Raw genomic sequence first — 20,278 nt, forward strand, 5'->3', positions numbered from 1 at the left:
CAGCCTTATGTATTTAAAAGTTTCTATCATATCCCCTCTGTCTCGTCTTTCTTCCAAGCTATACATGTTAAGGTCCTTTAATCTTTCCTGGTAAGTTTTATCCTGAAATCCATGTACTAGTTTAGTAGCTCTTCTCTGAACTCTCTCCAAAGTATCAATATCCTTCTGGAGATATGGTCTCCAGTACTGAGCACAATACTCCAAATGAGGTCTCACTAGTGCTCTGTAGAGCGGCATGAGCACCTCCCTCTTTCTACTAGTAATGCCTCTCCCTATACACCCAAGCATTCTGCTAGCATTTCCTGCTGCTCTATGACATTGTCTGCCTACCTTTTTAAGTCTTCTGAAATAATGATCCCTAAATCCCTTTCCTCAGATACTGAGGTCAGGATTGTATCACTGATTTTATATTCTGCTCTTGGGTTTTTACGTCCCAGGTGCATTATCTTGCACTTATCAACATTAAATTTTAGTTGCCAGATTTTTGACCATTCCTCTAAGAATACCTGGCAGCACCCAATCTCTTACAGGGGGCTGTGATCCGCACAATTAACCCCGCAGGTGCAGCACCTGAGGGGTTAATTGTGCGTATCATAGCCCCCTGTAAGAGATCAGGTGCTGCCAGGCAGCAGGGGGCAGTTATGTACACAGTTCTTAGTATATTCTAACTTGAAGCGTCCCCATCACCATGGGAACGCCTCTGTGTTTAGAATATACTGTCGGATCTGAGTTTTCACGATGTGAAAACTCAGATCTGAAAAAGCTGTCTAATGCAGACTGATCCGTTCTGAACAGATGCACGCGTTTGCATTATAGGTGCGGATCCGTCTGTGCAGATACAGACGGATCTGCACCGAACGCAAGTGTGAAAGTAGCCTAAGGCCTCTTACACGCAACCATATGGCTGTTTCAGTATTTTGCGGTCCACAAAAAATACAGATGATGTCCGTGTGCATTCCGTTTTTTACGGAACAGCTGGCCGCTGATAGAAAGTACTATCCTTGTCCGTTATGTAGACAATAATAGGACATGTTCTATCTTTAAACAGAAATACGGAAATGGAAGGCATAGCTTCAGGGTTTTTTTTTTTTTTTTTTTCCAGATCCATTGAAATGAATGGTTCCATATACGGAACGTTAACAGAAAGGCCTCTTTTTACACAAATGTTTTTTTTGGGTTTTTTTTTCGTTTGCGCAACGTTTTTTGCGTTCCATGTACAATGTACTCCGTATGCATTCCGTTCCGTTGAAAGATAGAACATGTCCTATTATTGCCCGCAAATCACGTTCCGTGGCTCCATTCAAGTCAATGGGTCCACAAAAAAACGGAACACATATTGAATGTACTCCGTATGTCTTCTGTGTCCGTTCCATTTTTGCGGAACCATCCATTGAAAATGTTATGCCCAGACCAATTTTTTATTTTTTTTCTATTTTATTACTGTATATGCCATACGGAAACACAACAGGAAAAAACAAAAACTGAACAACGGGTCAGTGAAAAACAGACCGCAAAATGCTGAAAAAGCCATACGGTCGCGTGAAAGAGGCCTAAAGCCTTCTATTGGAGGGGGGAGAAATGCATGTTCTTGGTTTTAGTTAATGTAAGTTGAAAATACTGGTATTAACTGTTTGGCGATATTTCCCATGTACCACATAATTTTTACATGCTACTTATGACTTTCCAGATATGACCGGATGCTGCGGATCCGTGCTCTGCGATGGGAGTATGGCAGTGTGCTGCCCAATGCTTTGAGGTTCCATATGTCTGCAGAAGAGGTGTGCTTTTATATTTCTCTTCCTTATGCTGGCCATACACATGGGATGTTCCTGCCCACTCCAGCATAAATGTGCAAGCTTGACCAACTGTGGCATGCACGTTTATTTCCATGAGGAGTGGGGGTCATTGGTTGCTGCCGGGCAACTCTTGTCCCCAGTAGGAACGAAAGATACAACATGGCCGATCCCTTTTCCCCAAGATACCTAATTGTTGTTTTCTTTTCCTGTACCCTGACTGAACACAATTGTCACAAGTCAAGGGGGATCATTTACTAAGATCGATACTCCAGTTTTTGGCGTAAAAAAAAAAAAAAAGTGCAGACTGACGTGAAACATTTATGTCAACTGCCACGTGGACGGAAAGAAAATGACAGGCTGAATGGAGTTGGAGATCGTCCTGAATCAACACAGATGGAAAAATGTCAGTTTTTCACAGACAGAACTACAATATATTTAACACTTTATGTACAGTGGATATAAAAAGTCTACACACCCGTTACAATGTCAGGTTTCTGTGATGTAAAAAAAAGGGACAAAGATAAATAATTTCAGAACTTTTTCCACCTTTAATGTGACCTATAAACTGTACAACTCAATTGAAAACCAAACTGAAATCTTTTAAGTGGAGGGAAGAAAAAATATAAAACTAAAATAATGTGGTTGCATAAGTTTGCACACCCTCTTATAACTGGGGATGTAGCAGTATTCAGAATTAAGCAATCACATTCAAAATCATGTTAAATAGGAGTCAGCATACATCTGCCATCATTTTAAAGTGCCACTGATTAACCCCAAATAAAGTTCAGCTGCTCTAGTTGGTCTTTCCTGAAATTTTCTTAGTCGCATCCCACAGCAAAAGCCATGGTCCACAGAGAGCTTCCAAAGCATCAGAGGGATCTCATTGTTAAAAGGCATCGGTCAGGAGAAGGGTACTAAAGAATTTTCAAAGCATTAAATATACCATGGAACACAGTGAAGATAGTCATCAAGTGGAGAAAACATGACACAACAGTGATGAAAAGATGAGTAGAAAACTAGTCTGGGAGGCTACCAAGAGGCCTACAGCAACATTAAAGGAGCTGCAGGAATATCTGGCAAGTACTGGCTGTGTGGTACATGTGACAACAATCTCCCGTATTCTTGATATGTCTGGGCTATGAGGTAAGAGTGGCAAGACGAAAGCCTTTTTCTTACCAAGAAAAACATTTAAGCCAGGCTACTTTGTGCAAAAACACATCTGAAGTCTCCCAAAAGCATGTGGGAAAAGGTGTTATGGTCTGATGAAACCAAGGTTGAACTTTTTGGCCATAATTCCAAAAGAAATGTTTGGCGCAAAAACACTTCACATCGCCAAAAGAACACCATACCCACAGTGAAGCATGGTGGTGGCTGTTTTTCTTCAGCTGGAACTGGGGCCTTAGATAAGCTAGAGGGAATTATGAACAGTTCCAAATCCCAGTCAATATTGGCACAAAACCTTCAGGCTTCTACTAGAAAGCTGAACATGAAGAGAAACTTAATCTTTCAGCATGACAACGACCCAAAGCATACATCCAAATCAACAAAGGAATGGCTTCACCAGAAGAAGATTAAAGTTTAGGAATGGCCCAGCCAGAGCCCAGACCTGAATCCGATTGGAAATCTGTGGGATGATCTGAAAAGGGCTGTGCACGGGAGATGCCCTCGCAATCTGACAGATTTGGAGTGTTTTTGCAAAGAGTGGGCAAATCTTGCCAAGTCAAAATGTGCCATGCTGATAGACTCGTACCCAGAAGGACTGAGTGCTGTAATAAAATCAAAAGGTGCTTCAACAAAGTATTAGTTTAAGGGTGTGCAATAAGTTTTTATTTTTTTAAATTTTTTTTCTTCCCTCCTACCTAAAAAAAAAAAAAAGATCTATTTTGTTTTTCAATTGAGTGGTACAGTTTATAGGTCACATTAAAGGTGGAAAAAGTTCTGAAATGATTTATCTTTGTCTCATTTTTTTTTTTACAGCACAGAAACCTGACATCGTAACAGGGGTGTGTAGACTCTTTATATCCACTGTATATATTTTGTGGCAATGTTGCAGATAAACATTTAATATGACCACCTGTCCCTGGATAATGTGCTCCATAAATAAGGCCACAGTTTGTAGATTTCTTTAGTATTGTTGTCCAGGTTAGTTTAGGGTCATCCTTTTGTATGGTTTGCTAAAAATGGATCAGTTCATTTTAAATAAATGGTTGCGCTGTATGTTACAGGGGTATTCCTGTTGTGTGATGTTAACTATTAGATCAGTGGGAGGTCCCAGCAATGGGAATGGAGCGGCTGGTTCAGCATGTGCCTAGCTGCCCCATTGACTTCTATGTGAGTTCATGAGATGGAAGAGTACAGTGTTTGGCCTTCTCCGGAACTCCCATAGAAATGAATAGGCTGGGCACATGACAGACCAGCAGGTGCTCTGTTAATTTTTGGGAAGCTCTATTGGGGTGCCAGCTGTAGGACCCTCTATCCTGTGGATAGAGGATCATTTCACATAACCAAAATACCCTTTAAATGCCAAGAGTTGGAGCTGATCACATAATTTTAAACCTGTTCGGCATAAATATCTAGCTCCTGCCGTCTTATTTAGTCTAACCAGGTTTTAATTATTTTTATTCTCTATAGACAGACTGGTTTAATCAATACAAAAAATCATTGGCTACATACATGAGGTCTCTGGGAGGTGAAGAAGGACTAGACATTACACAAGATATGAAGCCCCCGAAAAGCCTGTACATTGAGGTAAAAAGAAATGCATGTTGGCAATCCCGTCCTAGTTCTGTTAGGACAAGGTTCTGGTAAAGGCTGCATCTGTATCATAGACATTGTTTGCCTTGTGTTCTGGATTGGGCCTTTAGGATGAAGGAGCCCACAGCACTCTTCTATTTCCAAGTTGCTAGCCTTCGGTTATTTGCGTAGAAGGGCGCCTTCACATGTGGCAGATATTGTTGAAGAAAATTTCTGCGACTGAAAATCACTGTCATTTGAATAGAGCTTACAGAAGTCCATGTGCTTCCCGCCAAAACAACCCTATTCAGATGAATGGAACTGATTTTCAGTCGCAGATATGTTTTGCAACAAAATCTGCGGCATGTGAAGGCAGCCTAATTGTAATCCTCCTTCCTTATGTCATTATTAAAGGGCTGGCTGTGAACAAGCTCTGTATGGCTGTCTTTTGTAAACGTCAGGTTTGTGATGTAGGGGAATGTGTCCATAGGGTTACAATAGCCAGACGAAGACTGAGTATTCTTTTATCCTCCATCTGATCAGTATACAGTAGGGAATAGCATAGTAGACTGTGCTATTTCATACATTGGTATGCAGTAGAAATTCTTTTGTGAAATAAATAAATATATATAGCAATGGATGCCACGATCTTGTACATCCAGACATCGTAGGGTGTTTGTTAAACGGAGGCCATAACCATCCCTCCAAACCCTAGTTGCATAAACCTGACTATAGCTTTGTATGCAGGCCTGTTTTGTCCACATTGCATTATACCTTATTAACATGGCTAACCATGCCCACTTTCCCACCCCTTTTCAAAAGCCGAGTAAGTAGTGTAAAATCACAGTTTCGTATTTTTGTGCAAAAAGGGCTGTGTCTTTAATTGATGAGACGTTGTCCCATTTAGACTCGTGTTTGAGAGGGGTAGCATGCATGCATGCATGCATGCATGTATTCTGCTCTATTCAACTCTATGGGACCGCTGGAGATAGCCAAGTGCTTGTACTTTACTAACTGCCCCATAGAACTACCTCTGTAGTCAACCTGGGGAGTATGGACCCATGTTCTCATGATTGATAGGAGTCTCCAGCCAATCAAACACATAAATTGTCTTATTTTTATGAAGCTGGAAATCTCCCTCTATATTTCCCCATGCCTCCACAACGGCACCACCTGGAGGTTACCCCGCCTTCTTAGGAACAGGAAACAACTGTGAGATCAGCCAATAAAGGGCTCCCTCCCTCTTACCTCTTCCAGTTGTTTCCTGTCCCTCTGAAGGCAGGATCGTGGATCAGCATGGAGCGCAGGGTATTAGGTTTGTTAACCTGGTTAGTCCGGAGGGCCACTGCAGGAGGAGGGGTCGCGGAGCAAGGGGATCACTCCTCCCTCCTCTTGGTGTAAGTCTGGCGTGTGCCGGCAACCCCAGGCATCTTTTTTGCGTTCCTGGTATAGGAACGTTGAGGCACCGTTAAGGGGGCGTTTTTTCAGGTCAGCGTTCTTTCGTATGCGCAGGCGCATGGTGAAGTCATGACGCAAACGCCAGCGTCATGAGGCAGATGTCGAAATGGATCACGCTGACGTCATCGCGCAAATCAGGAAGTGGAGTTAAAGAGGAGAACGCCGGTTTCCACATTTTCTTCCTATGGTGGACACAGAGCGATTCATACTGTCAGCATGTCTCTGCAAGAGGAAAGTGATACCACCCACAAATCCTCTGATGCCTCCAGCCCGGTAAGCCTCCTCCCCTGAGGATTATATTTGTTTTATAGATATATATCACCAAGTCCTCCCTTCTGTGCATGGGAGTGATTTTTCCTCTTGCGTGACTGTTCTGTATTGAGGACATTTTTACTAAGCCTTTGCTATGCTTGTGTCTCTTAGGGTAGAGAAAGCATTAAAGGGGAACCGTCACAAAAGAAGTGTGCGATATGTAAAAAGGTCTCTCTGCCGCCTCAAAAAAAATCGCTGTGCCCAAGGTGTACAAATAGGGTAGTCTCAGAAGAAACTCCTTCCCTGGTAGAAAGCCTAAGAACCATGATCAAAGAAGAAGTCGGAGCGGCGGTTGATGCTAAACCTTCGGCCAGCCCTCGCAGAGCTTCCACTTCAAATACTCCTATCCTGGAGGAACAGGCTTCTGACTTTGACGAGAGGGAGATTGCTTCTGATAGAATATCTACTGTCTCAGAAAATGCTCCTGGTGGTCTGCTCTGTTCCATTGAGGAGACTGAATCTCTCTTAAAAACTATCAGGGCTACGATAAATTTGGAAGAACCCAGAGAACCTCTGTCAGTCCAGGGCCAAATGTTTGTGGGACTGGTGGACAGGAAGAAGCGTGTTTTTCCTGTTCACAATAACATTAAAACTTTTATTCTTAATGAGTGAAAGGATTCTGAGAAGAGACAAACGGCATCCAAAATGTTTAATAGGGAAATATCCGTTTGCGGAAGAGGATTCTGTATCCTGGGACAGACCTCTTAAGGTGGAAGCGCCGGTAGCTAGGATTTCCAAAAAGTTCTCTCTACAGTTTGAAGACCTAGGGCTGCTCACAGACCCTATGGATAAAAAAATGTGAGTCCCTCCTTACAAATGACCTGGGAGTCATCTATGGCCAGGTTAAGACCAGGAATATCGGCCACCTTGTTGTGCTTTTAAGCATTTGCTTTATATACCAGACAACCTACACAACTAGGACTCTGTCTTTAGGTGCTCTTCCAGCTGCCCCAGCCATAGTCCGGCACTCCCAGGGAGGATATTCTAGTAGCCTCTATTCCCATGCTTAAACAAGCCTCTAACTTCCTGGCAGTTGCCTCTGCGGATATTGTAAAGCGATCAACAAAAATGTTCAGCTTTATCCAACGCCTCCCGAAGAGCAATCTGGTTGAGGTCCTGGTCAGGAGACACTGCATCTAAAAAGAGATTATGTTCTCTACCATGTCAAGGCAACAGGGTGTTTGGCACGGCATTAGATGACGTCCTGGAAATAGCCTCTGACAGAAAAAAGGGCTTTCCTACAGAGTCAAAATTCTTCCACCAAAGACGCTCCTTTTGCCCCCAAAGATATACTAGATTTGACCCGAAGAGAAAAGAACCTAGTATTTTGTGCCAGTCGCCTAAAGGGAAAAATAAAGGCTTCTTGTTTAACCCTGACACAACCGCACACCCTTCCTCCCAATGATGCCAGAAGTCTGGTGGGGGGCACTTTAATTCAGGCCTCCTCTTGGGTGCTCTTGACAATCAGGGAGGGTTACCGTTTGGAATTCCTGCATATCCCTCCAGACAAATATCTGGAAAATTCAAAACTAAAGGGAGAAGATCGGGAAGCGATGGACCACCAAGTCGCCCTGCTTTTACAGGAAAGGGACATAATACGAATCCCGTTGGAAGAACAAGGGAAGGGGTTTTACTCCTCAGTATTCCTAGTCAGGAAACCAAACGTTTCTTTCAGAGCAATAATAAATCTGAAAAACCTGAACAGATGCATGATATACAAGAGATTCAAGATGGAATCAGTCAGGTCTGTAGTCAATCTTCTAACAAAAGACTGCTTTATGATCACAATAGACCTCTCACATGCCTATTACCAAGAGATTATCGGCAATAAAGAATGGCAGTATGATTCCAGGGAAGTTTACATAAATTCCAATTTCAGGTTCTGCCATTTAGCATTTGTTCGGCACCAAGAATCTTCACGAAAATTATGCCAGAAGTAACTAAATTCTTTCATCTGGCAGGAATCTTACTGATGCCTTACCTGGACGACTTCCTAATTGTTGCAACGTCAGAGTCACCTACGAACACATCTTTAGACAGTATCGGACACTCTTTCAGATCTAGGCTGGGTAATGTAGAGAAGTCTTGCCTTCTTCCCGCACAAGAGAGAATATTCCTGGGAGTACTATTAGACTCCTGACAGATGTCTTCCTTTCTTCCAGAACACAAATGAGAAGGCTTAATAAAAAAAATCCTGAAATTTCAACGGTTGAAAATATCCTCAATCAGGAAAATAATGACAGTGCTAGGTCTCATGACTTCCACCATTCAATCTGTGAAGTGTTCTCAGGCCCACTCGAGGGTTCTTTAGTCGTTTCTGTTGAAAGCATGGGAGAAGAAGCAAACATCTTTGAACAAAAAAAGTTAAAGTTAAAATTCCTACAGAGGTGAAGATCTCTTTATGGTAGACAAAGCAGAAAAATCTATCCCATGGAGTGGCGTCTGACGAATCAGGGGGTGATTACAACCGATGCAGGCAGGGTTGGGGAGCACACATAGCGGATATCATGAAACGGGGCCGATGGCAGACAAATCTGCAACAAGCCTCTTCCAACATGTGGGAACTGAGTGGAGTCTGGCAGGCTCTAAAAGCCTTTGCTCCCTCGTTTGCAATATTCGGTTGCAACATAGAAACATAGAATGTGTCGGCAGATAAGAACCATTTGGCCCATCTAGTCTGCCCAATATATCTATCTTATATGAAGGATAGCCTTATGCCTATCCCATGCATGCTTAAACTCCTTCACTGTATTTGCAGCTACCACTTCTGCAGGAAGGCTATTCCATGCATCCACTACTCTTAGTAAAGTAATACTTCCTTATATTACTTTTAAACCTTTGCCCCTCTAATTTAAAACTGTGTCCTCTTGTGGTAGTTTTTCTTTTTAAATATGCTCTCCTCCTTTACCGAGTTGATTCCCTTTATGTATTTAAAAGTTTCTAACATATCCCCTCTGTCTCTTCTTTCTTCCAAGCTATACATATTAAGGTCTTTTAACCTTTCCTGGTAAGTTTTATCCTGCAATCCATGTACTAGTTTAGTAGCTCTTCTCTGAACTCTCTCTAGAGTATCTATATCCTTCTGGAGATATGGCCTCCAGTACTGCGCACAATACTCCAAGTGAGGTCTCACCAGTGTTCTGTACAGCGGCATAAGCACTTCACTCTTTCTACTGCTTATACCTCTCCCTATACATCCAAGCAATCTGCTGGCATTTCGTGCTGCTCTATTACATTGTCTTCCCACCTTTAAGTCTTCTGAAATAATTACTCCTAAATCCCTTTCCTCAGATACTGAGGTCAGGACTGTAAGAATTCTATCAGACAACACCACCACGGTAGCTTATCTGAACAAACAAGGGGGACAAGGAGTCTATCTCTATCTCTACCAAGACTTTTTGAGCAGAAATCGACTAAAAGGAGAATGGAGTCTGAATCCACTGGTATTTTAAAAAAAAATGTGCGCGAGATGGTGGTATCCAAAGAGCGACTTGTTTGCCTCAAGGAAGAACAGAAAAGTGGAGAAATTCTGTCTCTCCTGGATAGGCCTCTGAAGATGCTCTGTTGATTCCTTGGTCCAGGAGTCTCCCCTACGCTTCCCCCGTTACCCCTAATTCCCAAGGTATTGACAAAGGTTATGGAAGAAAAGGCTCAGATCATCTTTTTTGGCCGGGGAGGGCTTGGTTCCCGGGGGTAAAAAACTTCGCTGGAGAAGATTACTGGACTCTTCCCCTCCTGCCAGATCTCCTATCCCAGAGTCCAGTAGTTCATCCCAGGATTCCTCAGCTCCGGTTAACTGCCTGGAAGTTTAAAGGGCCATCCTGAGAAGTAAAGTTAAAGTAGAAAACTGATAACGTCGAAGAGTTATGAGACCTTGGGAAGCCTTCTTACGGTATGGGAAGGATATGTGGGGACCCATCTATGGAGCCAAATATTGGACTGATCCTGGACTATCTATAAAAGGGCCTTGATAAAGGTCTGACAGTGAGTACTTGAAAGGGATTCTGTCATGAGATTTTACCCATATAACCTAAACATATGCTCATGTCCGGAGTAATAATAAGAATCCTAAGCTGGCTTTTTTAAACTTCTTCAGTGGCTCTATTTGCACAAAACTGTTTTTTATAACCTGTCAATCACTCACTTAAAGGGGTTGTCCCACTTTGCTTTTTCAATCTTACCAGCAGTAGATGTCCTGATAACTTCCTGGTTTGGCTCCTGTAGTTGAGTGAAGGCCGGCCACGCCTCATCATGACTCACCCTGAGAGCTCAGTCCTTGCGTGCTCGTTCATGTGGATGAGTCATCCCCCCCAGTATAATATACATGGAGTGCGCCCCCCCCCCCAGTATAATATACATGGAGTGCGCCCCCCCCCCCAGTATAATATACATGGAGTGCGCCCCCCCCCCCCGTATAATATACTTGGAGTGCGCCCCCCCCCCCAGTATAATATACATGGAGTGCGCCCCCCCCCCCCCTAGGTTCCACTAGGTTCCACTAGGTTCCACTGTCTAGGTTCCACTGTCAACAGGAAATATCTCTCCCTTCCTTTTGTTCCCAAGCATGTTCAGAAAATGAGAAGTTGTTCCACAACCTAGATGTCAGAAGATGTGTGCTTCAGTACCTGGAAGCTACGAAGAATCTGAGAAAGTCAACCCAACTGTTGATTCAGTATCTTGGGCTAAATTGCGAGGAAAGCAGCCAGCAAGGCGTCCATTGCTCTGTGGATTAAGTCTTGTATTGTTCTTTGTTATCAGAAAGATGGGACCTCTCCTCCCGCTATCTTAAAGGCTCATTCCACCAGGGCATTGGCAGCTTCTTGGGCTGAAGGCGCCTCTGCTTCTCTTGAGGAAATTTGTCGAGCTGCCACCTGGGCAAGCCCCTGTACTTTCTTTAAAGGAGTTGTTCGAGCACGTCACCAGCACGACGCCACACACTCTGTCTGCCATATGCCCTGAAAAGTGAAAACCAGGACTCATCCGTGAACAAAACGCCTCTTCAACGTGCCAGACGCCATTGAATGTGAGCATTTGCCCACTCAAGTCGGTTACGACGACGAACTGCAGTCATGTCCAGACCCTGATGAGGACGAAGAGCATGCAGATGCGATTTTCTGAGATGGTTTCTGACAGTTTGTGCAGAAATTCTTTGGTTATGCAAACCGATCGTTGCTGCAGCTGTCTGGGTGGCTGGTCTCAGGCGATCATGGTGGTGAACATGCTGAATCTGAGGTCCTGGGCTGGTGTGGCTACACGTGGTCTGCGGTTGTGAGGTTGGTTGGATGTACTGCCAAATTCTCTGAAACTCCTTTGGAGACGGCTTAGGCTACTTTCACACTGGTGTTTCTGGGTCCACTTATGAGATCCGTTTCAGGGATCTCACAAGCGGCCCAAAACGGATCAGTTCAGCCCCAGTGCACTCTCAATGGATAAGGATCTGTTCAGAATGCATCAGTTTGGCTGCGTTTGGTCTCCGTTGCGTTTTTTAGACGGTCACTAAAACGCAGCTTGCAGCGTTTTGGTGTCCGTCTGACGATGCAGAGTCAAACGGATCCGTGCCCCACTGACTTTCAATGTAATGGATCCGTTTTGACTTTTTTGTTGAAAGAATAATGCAAATGGATCCGTTCTGAACGGATACAAGTGTTTGCATTATCTGTGTGGATCCGTCTGTGCAGATAGAAGACTGATTCCCACCAAACGTGAGTGTGAAAGTAGCCTTATGGTAGAGAAATTAACATTCCTTGCACAGGCACCAGCTCTGGTAGACATTTCTGCAGTCAGCATGCCAATTGCACGCTCCCTTAAATGTTGCAACAGCTGTGGCATTATGCTGTGTGATTGGCACCTTGATATGCCACACCTGTGAGGTGGGATGGATTATCTCTGCAAAGGAGAAGTGCTCACTAACAGATTTGTGAACAATATTTGAGTAATTGGTCTTTTTGTGTATGTAGAAAATGTTTCAGATCTTACAACAGTAATCCGATCTGATTGCAGAAATTAAATCAAATTAAATACAAAAATAATTCCAAGATAAAAAAAACTCCAAATTATTTATTTAAATAAAGCAGCTGTAGTTTTGATATTCATTCAGGCCAATGGGATAAACAGTCTTCAAATAAAAAATCTATTTTGGCTTCTGGTTGTATGATAGATGGATAGATAATTTTATTTTTTATCCCAATTTCCTTTTCTTCCTATTTGCTTACCTAATTCAATGCCCATGAAACTCGGGCACCCTACCTTCCCACCATGTTCGTTTCTGACATGTCGGGCTATGGGTGTATCCCTGTCGTTGATGTGCTCTCCAACTCTACGCCTCAATTCCCTGGTAGTCTTTCCAATATGTTCTTTTCCACATGCACATTTTATAGATGACTTCCCTGGATCTGCAACTAATCCTGTCTTTAATGAAATTATTCCTGATTACTCTTAAATGTTTCACCATTTTTTATTTTTTTTATATGCTGCATGCTACACAACCACTGCCCCTAAAGCATCCTTTAAAGGGAACCTGTCACCAGGATTTTGTGTATTAGGCCTCATGCACACGACCGTTGTGTGCATCCGTGGCCGTTGTGCCGTTTTCAGTTTTTTTCTCGTGGACCCATTTACTTTCAATGGGTCCGTGGAAAAATCGGAAAATGCACCGTTTGGCAGCCGCATCCGTGATCCGTGTTTCCTGGCTGTGAAAAAAATAGGACCTGTCCTATTTTTTTCACAGACCCATTCAAGTCAATGGGTCCGTGAAAAATCACGGATGCACACAAGATTGTCATCCGTGTCCGTTTTTCCTATCATTTCAATAGCAAACTTGACTTAGATTTTTATTTTATTTTTTTTTCATTTTTCATGTCTGTGGATCCTCCAAAAAACAAACAAGAAAGACCCACGGATGAAAAAACGGTCACGGACCTACGGACCCCGTTTTTGCGGACCTTAAAAAAAAAAAAAACGGTTGTGTGCATGAGGACATGGGCTGCTAGATGGCCACTAGCACATCCGCAATACCCAGTCCCCATAGCTCTGTGTGCTTTTATTGTGTAAAAAAATAAAAATAAATTTGATACATATGCAAATTAACCTGAGATGACTCCTGTATGTGAGATGAGTCAGGGACAGGACTCATCTCAGGTTAATTTGCATATGTATCAAATCAGTTTTTTGACACAATAAAAGCACACAGAGCTATGGGGACTGGGTATTGCAGATGTGCTAGCGGCCATCTAGCAGCCCATGTCCTCATCCTTATACACAAAATCCTGGTGACAGGTTCCCTTTAATAGGTTTTTGAAGCCAAGTCTTAGGTGTTGAGGGGGCCACAAAATGTCTATGCACGAGTCTATCTTTGATACTCCTACCCCTCCTGTATATAATCCCAGGATGTTCACTGATAACTTTTTGGATGTTCTGATCCATCTGCAAAATGTTCCAGTGTTTAGCATTTCCCTGACATTGGCTGATCCCTCATCAAAGGTGCTAAATGCTAATAAGACGAATCTGTCCCTTTTCGGTCTGTAAACCTCCAGTTTCCGATTTAGTAATCGGTAGGTATGTAAGCTCCTTCTGAGGGTGCCGATTTAAATGCTGGTTTGAGTACTTAGTGGATATCCCGTAGATCTCGGGCTTGTTTAAGGAACTCATTTCTTTGTGAGCAGTTCCTCCTTAAGCGCACATATTGTCCTCGGGGAATCCCTTTTTTTTTTTTTTTTTTTTTTAAGGGAATAGGAATAACTACTTTCCCAACGTAGGAGGGAATTAGTAGATGTTGGTTTCCTAAAAATGGAGGTATCTAGATCTCCTTCTACATTTTTTGATGACATCCAGAAATGGAAGCTTCGTGGAAGTGGCCCTTGGAAGTAAATCTGAGTCTTGTTATTGAGACATAACACCCAGGTGGAAAAATACTTCTCCGTGCCATTCCACACCACAAAAATATCACTGATGAATCGCAACCACATGTTAATGTGGCATACGTCCATCAACGAGCCATCTTTAAATATGCACGTGTTCTGCCACCATCCCAGGAACAAATTTGCATACAATGGGGCACAGGAACTCCCCATCGCGGTGCCCCTGAGCTGATGGTAGAATCTATTGTCAAAAAGAAAATAGTTTTTTGTAAGTGAGAACTCTAGTAGTTGGAGAACGAAAAAGGCTATGCTGTTGGTATTGTCGCCCATGTGTAGACAAGAAGTGTTCCACTGCCCTTAGGCCCAAATTGTGATGGATGGATGAATATAGGGCCTCAACATCTATGCTGGCTAAAATGGAATTGGTTTCCAGATGGATGCCATCTAATCAGGAGATCCCCTGTGTCTCGGATGAAGGATGGTAAAGCTACCACAAATTGTGCTAATATTTTGTCAATGTATACTTCAATATTTTGACTCAAACTTCCTACATCCAAGACAATAGGTCACCCCTTCAGGGGGTTGTGGCCTTTTGTGAATTTTTGGAAGACAGTTAAATGTAGCAATTTGTGGATGAGATGGCAACAGGAATTCATATTGATATTCATCCTGGCTAATGAGTTTCTCATGTTTTTAGAGTAATTCGACACCAAAAAATCGATGCAAATTTTTTTGCATCGAGGATTCGTTTGTCATGTGACCACGGAGCGGGAGTGAAGTGCTTGCTATTACTTACCACTCCGTGGTCACCCGCCAGCCCGTACCGTGCTGCACTGGATCCTGACACATAGTCAGGTTATAGTGCGCGCTTACGTGCACTATGACCCGATGCTGTGTGACGACAGGATCCAGTGCAGTGCGCGGAGAAGAAGAGGAAGGAGCTGTGGAGCGGCACCCCTACAGGAAAGGTAAGTATTTTATTTCGCTGGCGACATAGCACTGAAGGGGGACAGCTGGCAATGGATGGCATGGTGGGGCAGATGGGAGTGGGGGGACATGGAGGGGATGATCTGATGGGAGTGGGGGGACATGGAGGGGATGATCTGATGCACTTGGGCTGATCACACAGGGGGAACGAAGTGTGTGTTGAGGTCTGAGTTTTTATAAAGGAAAACGATCTATTAATTTTATTTTTTTCTTATTAGATTACTCAATTAATCGTAAAAAATTAAATACTCTATTACTAAAATAATCGTTTACTGCGTCCCTACACGTTTTGCATTATCTAGTATTGCCTTCAACTCCTGTTTGTATAGGTCTGTGGGGTCTCCTGAAAATATTTCATAACATTCTTTGTCCGCCGACAGGATGGCCTCACACATGGGTTTAGGGCTGCAGTAAACGAATATTTTTGTAATCGAGTATTCTATCGATTTTTATATTTCTCGATTCATCGAGTAATCTAATAAGAAAAAGCTACTTAAAATAACGTACGTAATTAGGTATGTATAAAGTTATTGGTTTGAAGGGGTTAATAACTTTATACATGCCTAATGCCAAGGTGCTTCCATTAACCCCTCCAAACCAATAACTTTATACATGCCCATTGGGTTTGGAGGGGTTAATGGAAGCACCTTGGCATTAGGCATGTATAAAGTTATTGGTTTGAAGAGGTTAATGAAAGCACCTTGGAGGTGCCTTCATTAACCCTTCTCTAAACCAATAACTTTATACATGCCAAGGTGGTGCCTGCAGCCTCCATTAACCACTCTCTCCATCTGCCTCCCCCCCCAGCCTCTGATCTGCCTGCCCCCTCTGGTAACGCAAGCCCCCCCCCCCCCCCCCCCCCCCTCAGTATTAATCATTGGTGGCAGTGGCCACAGGGTCCCCCCCCCTCCCCCCCCCCATCATTGGTGGCAGTTTGCAGTTCCGATCGGAGCCCCACGCTACTGAAGTCCTGGCTGCCATGGTAGGTTAGTGAGCAGAGAGCAGCATTATACTCACGTGCGCTGTGGCTGCCGGTCGCTCCTTCTCATAGGTCTGTGCGGCGCATTGCTAATGCTGTAAGCATTAGCAATCTGCCGCACAGACAGAAGAAGGAGCGACCGGCGGCCACAGCGCACGTGAGTATAATGCGCTGCTCTCGAACATACCATGGCAGCCAGGACTTCAGTAGCGTGACTCCTGGCTGCCATGGTAACCGATCAGAGCCCCAGCATTACACTGCTGGGGCTCCGATCGGAACTGACACTGCCACCAATGATGGGGGGGAGGAGGGGGACCCTGTGGAATATGGCCGGCACATTCATTGGTGGCGCAGTGGCCACAGTCCCTCCCCTCCTCCTCCTACTCTGTCCTCATTGGTGTTCAGTGGCAGCCGCGCACAGTGGGGAGGGAGGGACTCCCTCCTCCCTCCTCTGTGCCGGCCGGCTCAGTCCTGCCTCTCTGACCTCCGGAGGACACGGAGCGGTGAGTGAGACGCTTAATTTCACTCCCGCTCCGTGATCACGTGATGTAAACGATTCCTCGATGCAGGGAAACTGCATCGATGAATTTTTTGACTCGATTTAATCGAGTTATTCGAATAATCGTTTCAGCCCTACATGGGTTCATACTTGATGGTATCTAAAATAACAATGTTGTCTCCCCCCCCTTTTATTTGAGGATTTTATTGTTCTATTTTTATCTTCCTCTAAGATGCTCAAAGCTTCTGATTCCTCTGGGGTACAGTTGTTCTGGTTCAGACAAAGCTGCCAGTTCAGTTGATGTACTGCTCCAAATTAAGATACGTGCACGGAGAGATCAGACAGACAACTCACTACATGGAGTTAATCAGTATCTCTGGTTTATTTCTGAAAAAACAGACAATACATAGTTTTCACGAGAGGAGGGAGTGAGGGGGGGTGAAAGATAAAGTATATATTTTCTATTGGCTATGAACTCTCTACTTTTCTGTAACCTTGACGGCCAGAGGAAATTCCTTCTCACTCCCCCCCCTTGTTCCTGGGTGAAACCGTTACTTCTTTCTTTGTAGCTGCTTGCTTGAGCTGAACAGAAACCACAAAGAAACACATGATAAAAACACAAAGTAAGATTCTAGTTTATAGGTGTTGGCTGAATGCCTGGCCACCATCTTAGCTCAACAAGCAAGTATCCATTTTGTATCAATAGTCCATAACAGTCCCCCCTTGGAGACTTGATTGTAGACTTTCCCTTCTCCTAGCGAATCCCCTGGGCATACCATTCGTATCCTCTTCACCCGCAGTGGCGACAACCTACCCCTTATAGGTAGGCTCCCGGTTGCTCGGACTTGTGGTAATACCCTGGCATTCATCTCACCCTATCTCAGCCAGGCATCATTGTGAGGAGGGGGAGCTGTGTTGAACGATGTTTCCTTCTGTCCTTCCTCATCGTAGAGGAGCATAATAGGTCGTTCATCAGTTTTCTTCATTCTTTGAAAAGCGGGTCACACAAATAAGAACGAGCTTAATCACTACATATATCACCAGTATTATTAGGGCTACCTGCAATATTACCTGGACAATTCCCATGAGCCAACCCCCAATACCTTTGAACCAGTTATTGGGGTTAAGGGAAGAGAAGGTATCAGACCACCATGTATCTTTACCAGCTTTATGTGCATCCAGCCATTTATCTCTTAAATCCGCCATTTTCTCTATACCCACCTTAACTTGCAAATTACCCTGCGGGTCTATGTAATGGCAACAAGAGGGTCCCACAATCTGGCACATACCTCCATCTTTAGCTGTGACATAATCTAGAACTAATGTGTGTTGGTTGGTGACAATGATTAACTGGTTTTGCACAATGTTTGAGGTATTCATAAGTCTCATCACTTCCCATATTTGGTCATCCAGGTAGTCTGTTGCTACTACCAGATGATCCCACATCTGCACTATCATGGGATATATGAAGATGGAACTAACAATTTTGTTGGTAATGCTCATCTCTACTACATGTGGCTTGCCATTTGGTCTGGGTGTGTTATCTTTGGCCCTATGATACAAGGTGTGTTTAGGTACTGCATTTATGCCAATTTCAGAGTGTGGTACTATAAAGGTGGCAGGAGTAAGCCTGGCGATGGTGCACAGTCCTGTGACATTCTGGGATAACCATTTGTACACTTTGTGTCCACAAACTAAGTATATATCTTCTGGAACTTCTGTGCTATTGAATAATCGGGTAATTAGTTTGGCTAATTGTGTCCCTTTCGCCAACTCATATCCTTTTGACTGACTTTCGGTGTCGTTAGCTAATATACCTGTCAGGAGATCCTGTACAGTACGGTTGTTACAGGGCAGATCCTTTCCGTTCTCAGCATCTACACCAATACACTGCACGTGGCTGTCTGTTTTTGAATCATTGCAACCTGAGTGTATGTGTGGACTAAATGTCATACCTTTGGTTTGTACTTGGAGACAATAACAGTGTGTCCAGCTAGGAAAACATGTGACATTAGCCCAGTGTCCCTCTTGCCAAGGAGTAGAGCTATAATCTACCGAGGGGCCTGATCTGTTTATCATGAGCCATGGGGCATCTGCCCACCCTGCAACAGGTAAGGCTACTTCCCTGTCCTTGTTTGTACTGGATTTAACTTGGTGTATGCTAGTGAGAAATATGGTAGAATTAGACAGGTCAATCAGTTCAGAAAGTTCCAAGGGAATTGCAACATAAGGCATACTGGTTGAACTCACGGGACTGTGGGTACAGATCCAACAATCTCTGAGTGTCTCAACCCCTGGACTAGAATTTGATGGTGCCGTGTCAGTGAATTGTCCCATTCATCACCCAGTGGCGTGAACACTGCAGATATGCCCACTGTCAAAGTCATGATCAGTATGTGAATCCTCATGGCTTATTGTTCCAGGGTCGTCGGGACAGCCTTTACTCTTTTACAATGTGAGGTGTGGATCCAGGTAAGCCTCCATCGAGTTTCACAGAGGTCGGGGTAGTCAGCAACACCTGGTAAGGCCCCTTGTATCGTGGTTCGAGGGCGTTTCTGACGTGTTTCTTGACCACCACCCACTCTCCAGGTTTGAGAGTGTGTATTCCCTCTAGGGAGTCAGGATCTGGAATGGAAGAGAAAACTTGTGCACATATATTAGACAATTGTTTACTATGGGCAATCACATATTTAGCAACAGATTCATAATGCATTTGCAATTGCTGTGGGAAGTACTGTCCCATCCTAGGCCGTGTCCTAAACAAAATTTGGTGTGGAGGCCTAGGGGTGTGTCTAACTGAAAATAGTGCTATTGGCAGGCATTGTACCTAACTGAGCCCTGCCTCCCCAGTCATTTTCAGCATCTTGGACTTCAGTACCCCGTTCAGTCGTTTGACTTTGTCGCCGCTTTGGGGTCTGTAGGGTGTGTGATAGGCTAAGTGTGACCCTACCATCTTCCAGACTTCTTGGGTTAATCTAGCAGTGAATGCTGGGCCCTGATCACTCTCAATGACCTCAGGTACTCCGAACCTACAGACAAGCTCCTGCATCAGTTTTTTTGCAGTAGTGGTTGCTGTCTGGTTTCGGACGGGGTAGGCTTCTGGCCACCCAGAGAACAAGTCTACCACTACTAGCACATATTAAAACCCTTGGCACATTGGCATCTGGATGTGGTCAATTTGAATCCGTTGGAACGGGTACTGGGCTTTGGGGAGACATTTGGTTGGTGTAGGTTTAGGTCTTCCCGGGTTGCACTGCGCACAGATGAGGCAAGACTGAGTATGCCTCACCAGGACAGGGGTTATCCCTGGGGCCATTGTCTATTAGTTCTTTCATGATGGTCTTAGATTGGTGGGTGGGCCCATGAGCTATTGAAGCTATCAGAGGATAGAGAGCTTTGGGCAGAGATGCTCTCTTTCCTTGGGTCCACAGTCCAGATTCTTTCTCTTCTTGGGCTGACTCTTTTAGCCAATCCAATTTTTCTTGTGGCGTGGCCTGTTTCTGTATTTGTTTCAGGAGGTCCCATGTGATTTCTTCTTGTTCCAGGTCTTCCTGTGTTATCATAATCTGGTCTGACTGGACTCTTTCCTCTTTCACTGCTGCTTCCTATGCTGCTTGATCAGCTAGGGCTTTTCCTCTGGCCTCAGAGGTGTCAGCTC

The 20,278-nt window shown here is 44.0% G+C and overlaps 1 protein-coding gene across 2 annotated transcripts in view; it reads left to right on the plus strand.

The window, feature by feature from the left end:
- Window positions 1–20,278, plus strand: part of GINS1 (GINS complex subunit 1) — a 40,892-nt gene that overhangs the window by 9,794 nt on the left and 10,820 nt on the right. For both annotated transcript variants that reach the window (XM_044292576.1, XM_044292575.1), the window contains exons 4-5: window positions 1,688–1,778; window positions 4,428–4,544. In XM_044292576.1, the coding sequence (XP_044148511.1) occupies window positions 1,688–1,778; window positions 4,428–4,544 (208 nt within the window). The remainder of the gene's footprint in view (window positions 1–1,687; window positions 1,779–4,427; window positions 4,545–20,278) is intronic.

The sequence above is a fragment of the Bufo gargarizans genome, chromosome 4 (genome assembly GCF_014858855.1).
Source record: "Bufo gargarizans isolate SCDJY-AF-19 chromosome 4, ASM1485885v1, whole genome shotgun sequence".
Taxonomy (NCBI): domain Eukaryota; kingdom Metazoa; phylum Chordata; class Amphibia; order Anura; family Bufonidae; genus Bufo; species Bufo gargarizans.